The sequence below is a fragment of the Cygnus atratus genome, chromosome 4 (assembly GCF_013377495.2).
Source record: "Cygnus atratus isolate AKBS03 ecotype Queensland, Australia chromosome 4, CAtr_DNAZoo_HiC_assembly, whole genome shotgun sequence".
Classification (NCBI taxonomy): Eukaryota; Metazoa; Chordata; class Aves; order Anseriformes; family Anatidae; genus Cygnus; species Cygnus atratus.
In genome coordinates this window covers 53,162,764-53,177,477 of record NC_066365.1, presented here as the reverse complement: position 1 = coordinate 53,177,477, position 14,714 = coordinate 53,162,764, and the positions used below count along the sequence as shown (strand labels likewise).

General features: G+C 44.9%; 1 protein-coding gene across 6 annotated transcripts in view; it reads right to left on the bottom strand.

Moving 5' to 3' along the window:
• The window catches only part of RBM47 (RNA binding motif protein 47), a 79,597-nt gene extending 66,367 nt beyond the window's left edge, over positions 1-13,230 (bottom strand). The window contains exons 1-2 of one of the 6 annotated variants that reach the window (XM_035551901.2): positions 13,206-13,230; positions 10,725-10,858 (exon numbers count right to left, since the gene is read on the bottom strand). In XM_035551901.2, the coding sequence (XP_035407794.1) occupies positions 10,725-10,774 (50 nt within the window). In that variant the 5' untranslated portion in view covers positions 10,775-10,858; positions 13,206-13,230. Of the gene's footprint in view, positions 1-9,800; positions 9,968-10,724; positions 10,930-11,006; positions 11,131-13,205 lie in introns of those variants that run through there. The other 5 variants (XM_035551909.2, XM_035551918.2, XM_050710480.1 and 2 more) reach the window with 5 other exon arrangements.
• Between the last annotated feature and the right edge of the window lie 1,484 nt (positions 13,231-14,714).

The following is a 14,714-nucleotide window of genomic DNA, read 5'->3' as shown; positions in this document are numbered from 1 at the left end:
ACTTCTCCCATGCCTTGCCCTGGCATCCTAATTTGTGCTCTCAACATTATGGTAAACTTTTTAATTTACCTTCTGTGACTCTACTTTTTTTTATTAAATCAATGTCAAATGGCTGTTGTGCAGATTAGCTCATTACTATTTGTGAAGTAATTAAATGTAAAGAGATGAACCCCATTTAAAAAGCCAAGAAATAATCATTCTCCTTATAGCTGGAAGCAGTGCAAGAGAACTAACAACGTACACCCTGAACAGCAGGAAAAGGAAGTGTAAAGTAAACTGCTTGCTGACCACCCTCCTCCTCATACATGGTATAAGGCAAGAGCCCTGGAAAAAAACACCACCACACGGCAGTACTAAATGTCAGAAGAGAAGAATCACGCTATAAAAATACACCCCAGAAGGCAAATTAGGATTATGCAGACTATAAACCTGGTACTGTCTGAATTACACACTTTATACTTTTTCTGAGGAGGATATATCTGTGCACTACCTCCAAAGCTTTTATGTTGGTGAGGTGTTTTCTTTTTCTTTTTTCTTTCTTTATTTTTTTTTCTGCAAACTTAAAAAAAAAAATCCATCATGTGGCATCCCACTGACGTGTGTGTCACACGGAGGGGTGGCACATGCCATTTACCACAGGGAGATTTCAGCTAGCTGAAGGAACAGACCAAATCACAGCAAACTCCAGCCTGGGTTTTGCTGGCAGCAGTGGGAATGGGGGAAAACATAGGACTGTGGGGCTTGCCCCATCCCAATCCCTCTCCCATTCCCCCTGCCCAGCCAACACTTCACTTTTCCAGGCCCGATGCTGGCTGGAAGACCCCAAGTTCACCATCCCAAATGCTCCCACCTGGGCTCCATTCACCCCCCAGACCCATCCCTTGTCCCATCTGTGCCCCAGGCTCACCCCTATCCCTCTTGTCCCTTGGGCCCCCAGCCCGGTGGGCTCCATTTGCAGCCCCCACGCTGGACTCTGCTGCCATAGCTGCTGTCTCTCTGCCCAGCCACCAATTCTCGGTCACCTCTGTTCGAGTTATCTCACCAAGTCTCTTTCTATCAACTCCCCATCAGCTTTTCCAGGCAGTCTCCTTACCCTGCCAGCTCCCCTCTTCTTCTTCCCTTCCCTTGCTCCTCCATCCAGCCTGTCCTTCCCAGCCCCAGCCCCCAGCCCTATTTCCTTGGCTCCCTTTACTTTTAGATGCCATAAACCCTGCTCTCCAACTCAGCTGCAGGGAGCCTGGCAGCCTCATAGTGCCACAGCAATTGCAGTCTTGCTCAGACTGCAACATATGCAGTGCGAACAGTATTTTCTGGGAGCTGGATGTTAGAAGTTGAAGTCTCCACTAAGTGCATGGAAACTGTGATTTTTCAGAGGTTTATATCTTGCTTAAATCCATTTTTTTTTTCCTTTTTGATCGTCACTTTCCTCCGTCTCACCCCAGGGCTCTCCCAGCACAGCTGTCCAACCAACCCATCAAAACAATGGCTTAAAACAAGCAGAAAAAAAATAAATAAATTACAGGCATAGGAAATACCCACAGCAACCAGCAAACTGGCCACACTGTTATTTACTCATTCGCACCATTTTTTTGTGGTGGGGCAGGGACGTGCAGCCAGGTTTCCCAGACCTCACGCTGGTGTCCTTCCTGCAGAACCAGTCATTTGTATGCTTTTCATTTTCTTCTTGTCTGGCTTGTTCTACACCCTGTTGCATATATATGTACAATAGTACTTGTGAACCGAGAGGAAAGCTTTTTAACGGTGATTGACACTCTCAAGAGAACGCAATTATTTTGGCATCAGTTACTTTTCAGGTAAGGATTAGCAGCGAATTAACAGACTGGTAGCCTTTGTTTGGAGCAGGCCGCGTTTCAAAATGGAGGCCGCGTTCAGATTTTTGCAGAGATCGTGCTTTGATTTGGAAATAGGGAAGCACAGCAAGGATTGCAACACGCAACAGATAAGATTAGATGAAGAGGAAATGTGATTGAAATGGCTTGGATATATAGAAGGAGCAATGAAATGCTGCTCTCACTTTGCTTGTGTTACAGGGTTTGTTGCTGGAGACGCGCTCCCTTGTCAGAGGTAAGGCAGCTGCTGGGCCTTTTCTGCATTTTGGCATCACAGCTGGAACCCAGATTTGAACAGCGTAGAAACACAGTGAAAATTACAGCCTGGTTCCTTCACCTGCCATGCTATCCAGCATTCCCAGACCTGTTGGGGTGGAGGTTCACCCCCTCCGCCTTCATGGTACCAGCAGCTCTGACCCAGCACGGCTGTGCCCACGCACTCCACAGACCACGGCTCAGCCACCCCTTGCTATGCATCACTGCCAACACCCATCCTGCTCCAGCCTGGGACCTGGGAGCCCAGCTGTAGACCCAAGATCACTGAGGTACACAGGCAGAGCTGCCCAGGAGCATGGTGGCCCCAAAAACTGGTGCCCGTGCCGGAAGGTGAAGGCGGACACGGAAGGATGGGGAAGCAGTGAGTCAGCAGTATGGGTTGCATGCTGGCTGCCCTATTGCATGCCGTGGATGGAGTCCACCAAGAAGTTTCAGCCCTGTGGTTTTGTCCGAGTTTTGCTTTGAATCCATAGCTCAGAAAGAAGCTTGCGCAACAACGACTGCCAAGCTTATCTGATCCCCTTTGCGCCAGCTGTAGCTCTGGGAAGGGTTTGTCCGACCCTTTTGTGGGTACTCCTAGGGCACGGCTGCACACAGGGGGGCAGATAGCCTTGTGGCCGCCCTGTGGCAGCATGATTACAGCTCCCAAACTACAGCAGGATCCTTTCTGATTACTTTGGAGTACAAGAAAAAGGAACATACGGTTGCCTGCGTATTAAAAACACAAAGGTGTGTCAGAAGATATATAAACTTACACCCCAGCTTACAGCATACTGGCTGCCCTACGCAGTCTGTGCCTTGAACACTGACAGTATTCATGGTGAGCTCTGGTCTTTAACTGATTTTCACTATTACTGGAAAGTTTTAGTGCAAATCTAAACTTCTAGGACTTAAGAAAAGGCCTCTGGATATATGGCATTTTTCATAAAGCTGGGTTTATTATTCTGCCTATCTGTAAGTAGATTGCACAATCAGCAGTTTTGCTTTCATTTTCTTTGGAGATCCTGTATTCTTACACAATGTACTTATTAAAAAAAAAAAATAGCATCACCACTGTTTTTTTCGAAAATTCACACTATTAGAAAATTCAGAGGGAGAGATGCTTCATGCCAGAGGCAGGTGTATTGTTATCATCTCTCACATACAAGCAGTGTGTTCTTTAACAGCTTGTCTCCTACAGTGTCTAGTGTTTCAGAAGGGAAGAGAAAAAATGTATTTCTTGTCGATTGATGGGGAAACTATGGCACAGTGAGCAAAAATGGTCCCCTCAGGATCACCTCGCTCTAAACCAGAGACAAAGCTGGTAACCAAGCACTGACAGATGAAGGCAAGTGTTTGGTGAATTAAAAATACAACACCAAGACTCATCTGTTTTGATACTTGTGCATATACAGAGAAGCCTATGCCTGGTTAGAAGAAACGAGGTATTCCTCAAACAGCTGCAAAGCTAAATTTATCAAAGCCTTGCCCTCCTCACATACAGAGGTTACCAGAGCACTCTTGCTGAGTTCACTGAAATCAGTGGTCACTGATACCAGGACACAAGAAAGGCCACTGTTTGTACACGGAAGCAGAAGAAATACCAAAAGAAATACAACATCCTTCTCTTTTTATTATTATTTGTTTTTGTCCTGCAATCTAGATGGCAATGCCAGGAATCAAAGGGCCACGGTAAAAACTCCAGATAATGCCATAGACAGAGGGCAGGAAAAGCCCTAGAACTGCTCCATGAGCAAAATAGCTGCTGTCCCTGGGATTTATCACCCTGAAGAGAAAGCCAACAGTCAAGACCACGTGTTTTGCAACACTTAGCTGTACTTAGTGCAGTTCACTCTGCACCCCTCAGAGCTGTGGGGTTTGTACCTACTGAGTCCCATATATCAAGCAGAGAGTGAGCTGATAAACTGTCCCAAGGCAAGTGGCCATGGGAATGGCCAGGAATTTCCACAGGAATTTCTGCTGGAATTTTCTCACTTAGAGTCATACGGCTACTAGACGGTAAAAAACTAGTATTGTTTGTCAGTCTGTCTTGCTGCTCACTGGGAATGTGAGTTTGTAGAGGAGTACCATTGGAAAAAAAAAAAAAAAAAAAGAATTTTCAAGAGAAATAAAAAACAAACATGGGAAGACTTGGTCTTTGGTCTTCTCAGCACCTCAAAGAAGGACTTGCAAACAGCAGTGGTAAAACATGGGTCAGAGTAAAAACAAAGGGACAAAGCACCCTCTCCATGTACCAGACACCCCTGTCACCCCTGTGGCGTCTGGGAAGATTTATTCTGCACATGTACAGCCTGACCTGGGATTCACACAGGTAAGATGATACTTGGTACTTCAATGTGTGGGAAGAGCACAGAGAAGCCTTTTCGTTTAGGATCGCTCAATACAATTAGTGTGTATGGAAAGCTCTTCATCTCTCTCTTCCTTGCAGGATGCAGGTGTTGTATTGGGCTCGTTGTGACCCTCGGGGCCCTCAGGAGGAGCAGCCAGAGACAACTTTGTCAGCAGCATCTGCTTGCCCTGTTTACTTCATAAACACCCGGTAAGATGCAACACAGGGCAGCTACAATAGGTGCAGATCACCTCAACCCAACCTGAGGCACCTCCAGCTTCCCATCCACTGAGCACACATGGTCTGTTCGTGCCCACTTCCTGAAGCCAGAAAATAAAGGGCAGAATCAGCCTTCAAGAGCCAAAGTTTACTTCAGTCCCAGCCATTTCAAGACATCTGCCCATCAAATCTCTCTCTGCTCGCAGCTTTACCTGCTGCAATGTTCCTGTGTGCTTCAGGCACCTTGTTAGTGTTATCTTTAATGGGAACACTAATGACTGAAATGCTGCCCGTGAGGAGTAGCATTCATGTTAGAATGCGGGTACCAGTGCATGAACTCTGGAGAAATTGCAGCATCCACAGCCAACAGGAATTTTGCTGCCAAAAGCACGCACAATGACGTGGACATGGCCTAAGGTCATGTTAATAATGTGAATATTTTATTAAGGTGAACTGAATGTGCTCTTTTACTGTAAAAACACCTTGAGAACATGTCCCTGCGTGTGCATTCGTGTTCGCTTCTACCTTCCCTCCTTGCCTTTGGTGCCATTTTTCCTCACTCATGCTCTTCCTCCCTACCCAGCCTGGGAAGCTCCCGCAGTCGCACCCTGCCTGTCCTACAGCACACATTCCAGCTTTAAAGACCTCAGTTAGCCACAATCTCTCATGCTTCCTTCCCTCCAGGTCCCAAAACCTCCTTGTGGCTTCAACAGCAAGCCTTTCCAGCCTTAATGAAGTGTCTCCTCAGATTTTCCCTAACTGGGGTCAGGCTGTACCCTGTGGGTTGATCTTTTCCCCCGTCCTCCCTCTGTCTCTTTACAAGGATCCCTCACTTCTGACTCCCTCCCTGCCCTGCAGACGCCTCCCGTTCACCCAGTTCCTCCACCTTCCTCCTTTGGTTTTGATTCTCCATTTTCCTCTTCTCACAAGCTTCTTTCTCACTGCTGCTGATTTATGCTGATGACCCATATCACCCCCTCATCATGTTATGTCCGTCTCACGTATTCCCTTCCTCTGCTGCCCTGATTCTTTTCTTTTGCTCATAAAAAGACTGTTTATTTGAGATGCACTGCTCAGACTGCACTGCTGAATTTTCCCTGCACTAACCTTCAAGTGGTCCTATTCAGCACCATCCATTAGCCTCCCCCTTTATGTCCCACCATTCAGCCTTCCTGTGATTTCCACTCCATCAGCCCTGATGACTTCTCTTTTGCTTTCAACCCTCTTCTTTCCACCACGTTCAATTGCAAATTCTCCCCATAGTTCAATTTCTTTTGCTTTGCTTTCCCATCAATATCCAGCCCAGCTGATGTCCCTCTCTCACTTTTTCTGCAGTCTGCTGAAAGCCTGAACATCGCTTCCAAGTTCAACACGCATAAAACAGTGTGCCAGGCACCCTCACTCTCAAGGGATACCCAAAATCTCTTCTCTCCTTTCCTCAGTGAGAATTACTGTCCTGTTGGCAGGCAGGGTACAATTTTTATTCAGGCAGCCTTTCTTTCAAGGTACAACTAAGACCTGTTGATGCTTTCTGCTTCCATGTCCAAGATGTTGCCTGTTCTACCCACCCTCATAGCTAAAACTCTTCTCTGGGATCCTACCCGCTCATTATCTCAGTAGCACCAACATCCTTTTCTCTGACTTCATAACTGCAATCTCAAACTACTGCTACATCTTCCAAATACTATTACAAAAGTCATTTTCATAGTCTTATGCCTGAGTAAGCTGCTCACTTTTGTGCTTCCATTTACCAGCTCTCTATTTTCTAGGAAATACAATATATTTCTTCCGTGCTGCTGAAACAACGCAGCAGCAGCCACGCTTCACACCTGACTGACCCGTCTCACAATTTCCTTGTGCTCCACCCCACGCCTTACCCACTTATTGTCCCTTGCTGGGTATTTCATACAGAAACCCCGCGCGGCAGTGGCAGTCTGGTTACACACACAGCAGCAACACCCTGATCAGGAATCCCAGGCCTATGACCATGTAGTAATAGATGACATCTTTCCTTCTACCAGGAACTCAACTTGTTGGGGCTGAACCTACACCCTGACCCATGGTGGATCTCACTAGGTTTCTATGACAAAAGGCAAAAATACAGAGGCAGTATTTCAGTTTATTTCAAGGCAAAACTCAAGCATATCCACTGGTCACTCACGGGCCAAAACACAAATACAGACCCTGAACAACATCACTTGGAGTGGTGCTTCCTGATGGTCCTTACGGTGGTGAATAGGACAGAGAGTGTTTCATTTTTCAGTGGTTGTTTAAGCCTTGCCTGCTTTGGAAATAGCTGAAAGTTACTGTTGTCTCATGATTCTTTTATACCACATGGCAGAGGTTTCTCATGCATTTGTAGTTTCTTTCCATCCCGTGCCTAATAAGCTCATCTATGCTGATTTAGTCTCTGCTTTCTGAGCTAGCTAGGTAAAAGATAACATCCAGCCTCTAAGCATGTTTTGTAAAACATATGTTTTAAAAAAATATATATCAAAAAACCCTCTCTTCTTTTCAAATAAAAGCTGGCTTGTAATCATGGCAATTGAAAGACTGGAAAGGACAAAAATGCCCTTACATACCAGGTAGTCAGCTTTGCAGTTGCTAAGAAGTTGCTTTGCTCTGTTGAGTTTACTGTGTCACCAAAACCCCAACAGCCATAGCTATACAAAGCCTACATTGTCTCTGCAAGGCTATGAGAAGATGTTCCTGATCTTGGCAAGAGCTAGGTGTACCCAGAAGCATTTTATTGGAAAAAAAAAATTACAACAACAGAAAGAGATATTATTTTAAGCCTCTCACTGGAGAGATAAAGGTCAGAGTCCTTTATTCTTCTAAAGTGGCATGAAAAAATGTCCTGCTCACAGGATCCATTTTAGAAGCTGGAAAACTGGACCTAAAAATCCCCATACAAAACAAATTTCAAAGTGACTTGACAATATACAGAAGTGTTTGTGGGTATAGGTCATTGGTCATTTGGAGATCTAAACCTCTTGACTAAGGAGGCAGCTACATACACTGATACACAGGCATGGAGATTGTCCTCTCATGGCCAAATGATTAGATTTACTTCCCTGCTATGAAGCAAACCTGATCTTTACTTCCATCAAAGTCATTGATTTGTGTCATCTTCAGCAGGAAGTGAATCTGGCAACTTAGAGACCTATCACCATTTCTTCGCAGACAGTGCATATATTACCCTATTAAATTTCTCAATAAATCAGAGCATTGGTGATTTGGGAAATCATGCACAGATAATCAAGGCCAGCAGTTTGAATGAAAAAGTTGAGATATAATTATTGCTTCACTCGTAAGAGAAATATAACATCTGCTGGAGTTTGTCACTTGAATAGTGTTGTGAGCTCCTACAGGGAACCAACACACTGGCCAACAGAGGCCAAGTTGGGCCACCGGGACCCCAAAACATGGAGAGCCCTGAAAGCAGACCCTGGTGCAAACTCCAATTGAAGCACTACTCCCTGCAGGCTCTGCTGCTTATATTAAATACTTTTATCCCAAGGTTTTTGACATTTTTTAATCTAGTTTATTGGAGGCAGCACATTCCTTTACTTTCTAAAACTTCAAACAAAGATTTCTCGTCCCAGGCCGCCACAGGGACACGCAGAAACGATTAGCAACTGTATTTACATGCCAGGCAACTCCAAACATTTCCTTAACAACACCTAGCACACGGGGCTGAGTGTTTTGTTCTGCGTCTCAGGGCACGGCAGTGCCTGGCAGTGCAGGGACAGCCAGGTCCCACCTCACAGGGATGCGGGCCACGAGCACCTGCCCTCAGCTCCGCCAGGAAAAAAATCCCTGTCCTGGGAAGAGAGCAGGCGGGGGAGTGGGGGAGAGAGAGAACAAACGCGCAAGGAGAGTGTTTGTCTCTTCGTTTATCTCCCAGACAGCAGTTTGTTAGCCTTTTAGCAGCTCTGGCATGCGCCGGCTGGACACGGACGGCAGCGTATTCCCGGCGTTATCTCCGTTTCCCTCTGGCGAGCGCAGGCTGCCGCTGCCTCACAGGCCTGCAGCTCCCTGCCAGGCCCAGCGAGCATGAAGGCCGACCTCTCACCCCACACCATGGCACCTGCGGCAGCCACGCTGCCGGCCTACTGCTCATAAAAGACCTGGCTTTCCCTCTTCACATCATGCAAACCCAGCCTTGCCCAAATTGTCCCCTGCAAAGGCTCGAAGGCTCACACAGGCACCAGCAGTCAGCTGGCGCTGGACGCAGGCGGTTCACTGCGGCCCCTTCTTACTCTCCTGCCCGCTGCGAGAGCCCCGCTGTGCTGGGAACATTCAGGAGGGATTTTGCGGTCTGTTAGGTCCCGACCTGTCTTAGCGCAAAGTTTGATTTTAAATTCCTACAACGAAGTGAGCTGTGCAGCTTTCCCTCTAAAACAACCCCCCAAAAAAACCTCAACAGCTATTTCTTATAACATGGATAAGGAGCCCCCGGCATGTCTCATCTAATCACCTACTTTCAGAGCAAAGGAGAGGCTTGACCTCCTGATTGATACACGTATTTCAAACGGTCATCAGAAACTTTTCCAAGATAAGATCCCATTCTTATGCTAATGGTGTGTAACAGGCTTCCAGACAGCAGCCTATCTCTGAGCCCGTTTGACATCTCTCAGGGCTGTGTCACCGCTGCCTGCTGCACAAACTTGAGGGTTTTGAGTGTTGAAAATAAGAAACAGCCAAACAAATGAAATACTCCTTCCAAAATTTACTGCAAAGACATTAGGCACATCACGCTGTAATTTTGTGTTGATACAGAGAAATGTACACCTTTTAATTAAAAGTTTCAAACCTGCAGATGACTTCTCACTTTCTTAGTTAATATTTGCTTCTGCCTCTCATCTGTCATCTGCTCGCAGAGCGCGGCTAAAATGCGCAAAAAAGCTCTCACTCGGAAAGGACCACCAAAACTTCACTCACAATCTCTGCAGTCCTCTCGGTTTCATCCCCCCCAGAGAGAGAAAAAAAAAAAAAAAAGGGTTCAAAATGTGTTTTCTGGGCAAACTTCTGTCCCATTACGCTGCGAACCCAATTTCAGAAGAGTGAACCCTGGCAGAAGGACAGAGGGACAGCAGAGCAAACCAGAAAGGGACGGCACCTACCTGGAGCCCCGGTGCACCCGCAGCCGCTCTCGGCACCATGCACGGAAAGGCCAAGCTTCGGGGCAGCGACCTAATGCATTTTTCCTCCTGCCCCACCGCTATGCGAGGAGGGTTGAGCAACTCCTCACGACGCTGCCACTTGGAGCAACCGCTCTCCGAGCCTTAACCTCCTCTCTTGGCTCTATGCAACTTTCTTTTTTTTTTTTTTTTTAGGAGTTTTTGAGAAGTCCGATGTGGGGAGAAAGCCGTGCGATTAGCAGTGGCTCAGCCAAAGCCTCTGCCCTAAGCCGCACATTCCTGTGCTGCGCTGCGCTCGCACGCCCCGCTTCCAGCCTGCAGTCCTGATAGCGCTGCTGGAGCTCAGCAGCACGCCGAAACTCCGAGAGAGGAAAAATTGGTATCTCCCCCCCAGTATGGGTCGGGTTTTTTTTTTTTTTTCTTCCCCCCACCTCCTCCTCCTCCTCCCTTTCTCCCTGCGCTCACAGTAGCAAGGTTGTCTCCTGGCTACTCCCTTGCCTTAAACTCACCGAACCAGATTTTTACTCCCAACACCTTCCCGTAAATCTGAACTGAAATTTTACCCTGCTCGCTGAGCCTTTGCTGGCGGAGGGCCAGTGCAGCATTCCTGTTGTTTTAGGAGGGCAGATATAAAAAAAAAAAAAAAGAAGAAGAAGAAAAAAAAAAAGAAAAGAGAGAGGGAAACCTGTAGAGATGCAAAGGCTGGAAGGAAGCAAACTTTTAGAGCAGCTTTACTAAGAATACTGTGGGAGGGAGCAATTCCCTTTTATCTTTAAAGGGCTAAGCCAGTGATTTTTTTTATTTTATTTTTTCCACCAGTGTCAGGCAAGAGAAAATACCCTCCTCAGTCATCTGTATCCTTGGGGTGGATGAGATTTGAAGGGAAAACAAACCATGTGTACTCACCTGAAGGATAGCATCGCCGGAGTTAGCATAGCAAGGGGTGAAGCCTGCATGTTTCTCCGCTCCAGTCACCCCAAAGCAGCGGTCAAGCATGTACCTCATTTTACCCTTTTCTGACCTACAGTTACATCTGGTTTCTAGAAAAGGAACAAAAGGGAAACTAGTTTATAAAAAAAGCTGCCAAGCCTTCTTTTAACCTCTGTCTGATCCCTCTGACCGTTGTCTTGAATACTTAGAGAAACAATGAAGCAAGGCTGTAAACTTTCTCACCCCCTTTTACATTACCTGTCTGCGCCTGGCTATGGGCTTTGATGTATTGAAACAAAGCGCAAGACCTGTTTATAGTAAATGAAACCAACCAACAGAGATCTAATTCAGACTAGTGACTAAACAAACTGGAACAGGAAGCACACACCATCGGATTTTTTTTAAAAGTAGTAATTCCTGCTTGCATTGTCATGGGAGGGAAAAAAAAAAAAAGGGTTTCAGCTTAGGTGACTTTTGTTCAAACAGAGTTCTTTTTGTTGTTGTTGGAAAGCTTAGTACAGACAATGTTTAATCGTATATATGCAAATACTTAACAGATCAACAGTTCCCATCAGCGATGATCTTAAAATCTTCTTCATCTGTTTGTTTGCCTGTGGAGGACATTTCTGCAGCTGTTTTGTTATTGTTGTTTCCCCCCAAGTTAATTTCTGTAATTTCTGACTGGACAGAGGATCTTAATCTAGGACAGCTGGACAAAGCAAGCCCCTAACAAACAGTAGATTGGCAGTCCTGAAAGTTAAATCTTTAAAGAATAAATAAAAATGGTGATAAAAGCTAGTGAAATAAATTCATTCTTCATAATTCCTATTAATTTTTAAAATAATTCTTTTTATTCTTAATTAATTCTTACAAATTCTGAATTAAGGATTCTTCTTAATTCTTCTTAATTTTTAAAAGAAATATCCAGGGTTGAGTATACAATATCTTGCTTTATTACTATTCTATAACCTACATGTTTTTTTGAAAGGGGTTTGTCCTTCCAAACAGGTATTTATCTAACTGTGCTCTTTTTGTTTGGTTTTACCTGAGCGAACCACACTTGACTACCTAAGAGAGTTTCGCTTTAAGCAGGAACTGAAGAACCAAACCACTATTGGTATAACGAAGCCAAAGAGTCAGATACTGCAAAGTTCAAGTTAGCAGTGTGTTCTCTCCAGACTATCATAATTCAAAAGTTGAGAAAGGGATGCGATTCCAGATTTTGCAAATGTGGCAAGTATAAAAAAATCTTTCAGAACTAACCAGCATTGGTGAGCAAATAATCAGGAGGGAAATTGCCATCAAGTACTCGAATTGAATTGAATTGAGAGTTCAACATTAGCTGCAAATATTTTATGCAGTTAAATTCTTTAAGGGAAAATATTCCAGAAAAGCAAATGGAGGGTCTCAGCGGTAGAAAAATCTCTTAAGTATTCTAGCATCACCTTCCTTAAAAACATGGCTAATTTGTCCAAAAGCAAGGCTTTTCCACAGTGTTTTCATCTGATAAGTTTGCCCATAAATTCCCCTGGGAATCTACCTTGTGTATAGACAGCTTATGCTCCATTTGCTCTGTTCAGAGGAGCAAAATAGGCATTATTGGCAGAAGTTCTTTGCCAACATCTGCAGATTATTTCTTCTAAATGAGAGACTTTGTTTTATTTTAATCAATATTACAGAAAATTGTAAGAAATAATGAATATACTGTCCTGTGTAGCAGCTCTACCACCAAGAAATGTGGCTGCACCAGTTCAGCGAAGCCAAATTTTGTAAGGTATGCTGCTAAAAGCGTAGCTCTGACTGGTATATCTCTGCCCAAAGAAGTCCAGGGTAGTCCTAGCCAAAATGCTGGAAAACAAAAAATTCCTCTTCTAATAACACCTGTGCCAGTTATCCTGCCACAGGGCATCCTTCCACTTGAGATCAGGCCGTGGAGACTTCCCCACCTGCTCTGACAGCAAGTTTGTGCCTTTCTTTCTGGTGGAGGATTCAGAGGGGTTTGCCTTGAAGATACTGAAGATAGGAAGGAGTTTGACATTTTCCTTAGTGCAGTGCAGCTGCAGGTAAAGAGGGTTACAGCACGGGGGGATTGCAGCTAGAGCTAATGCCAGGCACTAGCCCACCTGACAGTCAAAATATCGACCAGTGCCCACTGTTTGCATGCGGCAGACGCTTTCCATTGACCCACGCAGGACTGCAAAGCACCACATCTCCCTGCACACCTTGGCAGAAGCACAGGTGTCCATGACAGGTCTGCACACAGCTGTCTGAGGGCTTTCCAGGCTGTGGCAATAACAACTATTTCTGAACTGCACAGCTGCCAGCAGAGCAGTAACGCCAAACCTCCACAAAATGCAGTGCTGGTGGCGATAGGTAGTGCATTTCAAATTGTACTCGGATCCACAGAGCCCAATTCAAAGAAGCAGCAAATGTTGCCCAGTGGTTCTTGAAGCTTACTTTTCTTTCTCGGTGTACATCATCCATCCAGATGACAGCAGCCATTCAGGAAAGCCTCTTCTTGACCACCAAGTGCTGGATCTATTGCAAGGTGGGATGGGATGAAAGCATCCTTGAGAATTAATGATCAGTTGTGGAGCTTGTTACCACTGGAGGTTTTAGGTATAACCTAATTTTAGGTTTAATCTATTGATCTACCACCAGTCTGAGCCATTTTTACATCAGAGTAATTTTTCTCCCTCTCTGTTTAGCTGACAAAGTGTTTTAAATGGTTGTGAGTTCTTTTCATAGGAAGGGAAGAGTGACCCAGACACAATTTGCTGCAGCACCTTCCAGTCTGTGGGTTAAAACGAAAGAGCAGTCACAGCCCTGGAGCACCCAGCAGAGATTTCCTGTTCCTCTGCCAAGCCATGGTGGGGTTTCTAACTGAAAGAAAAGAATTTAATGAGTCCGTAGCAAAGCGAATTAAGCTAAGTGTAGCATGATTAGGCCGCTAACACTAATCTTTCAAGGCAAGAGTATTTGATCAAGGAAGGTGTCCTCCAAAACTGATCTTAAAATGGCAATCAAAAATTTCTGGCTATGAATAGTCAAAGCTGAGGGGTAGTGTTTTTTGGGGGGACGTTATCCCAGTTGGTAATGTTTCCTTCTGAACAGGGCTTATTGTGGTATCAAATGTGCAATAAATATTTTACAGTTTATCACCACTGCCAAGAGCTGACTTTGCTGCAGCAAGAAACCACTTGTTTAAAGTTTGGTGGCTGCATTTCATTCAGGAGATTATGAACCCCCCTACAGGTTGTTTGTTTGTTTGTTTGTTTGTTTTATGAAGTGGGAAGCTATGGAGATCATGAGTGCAAGGTGTGTTACCCAATAATGAAATGGTTCTAAATAAGAGAAAACTAATTGGAGAGGTAAGGAATATCTGTTATTCTGTAATAATAATACTAATACTAATAATAATGAGGTTAAAAAGCCTCCATTTCAATTCTGTATTTTTGTTTTGTAACACAAAATGTTTCCTAGTGCATGATTACAGGTTAAGTATTTGTACACAATTCAGTAAGCAAACACAGTCTGCTATTAACCTTATATTTAAATTCTGCAGGTTTTTTTTTTTTCCCAGTTAAAGCTGAAGGCTGGAGGACAAGAATTTTTGAAAGTAGTCTGTAATATATGGTGTTTTCCTAAGTAAAAGATCTCAGTATGCCTGAGACACAGCAATTTCTCCTCTAGAGAGGTCCTGCGTGGAAGCCCATAGGCATTTTGTCTTCTGTCTAGGAGAAGCATTAATGTGGACACCACCAAACGCATATGGGCAAAGTAGATAGACAGGGGAGTAAACTACATTTTTTTTTAGGTGAACAGGAAGTTCTTTACCTTGGTGATGCTGGAAGAAGGAAGAGCTGTGGGAGTGAGGGAATACCCAATCCCACCTCTTGCCTCCAGAGCCTGGAGCCCCGGACGATTACAGTGCTGCAGAGAGATGCATCCTGCCACATTTCCATG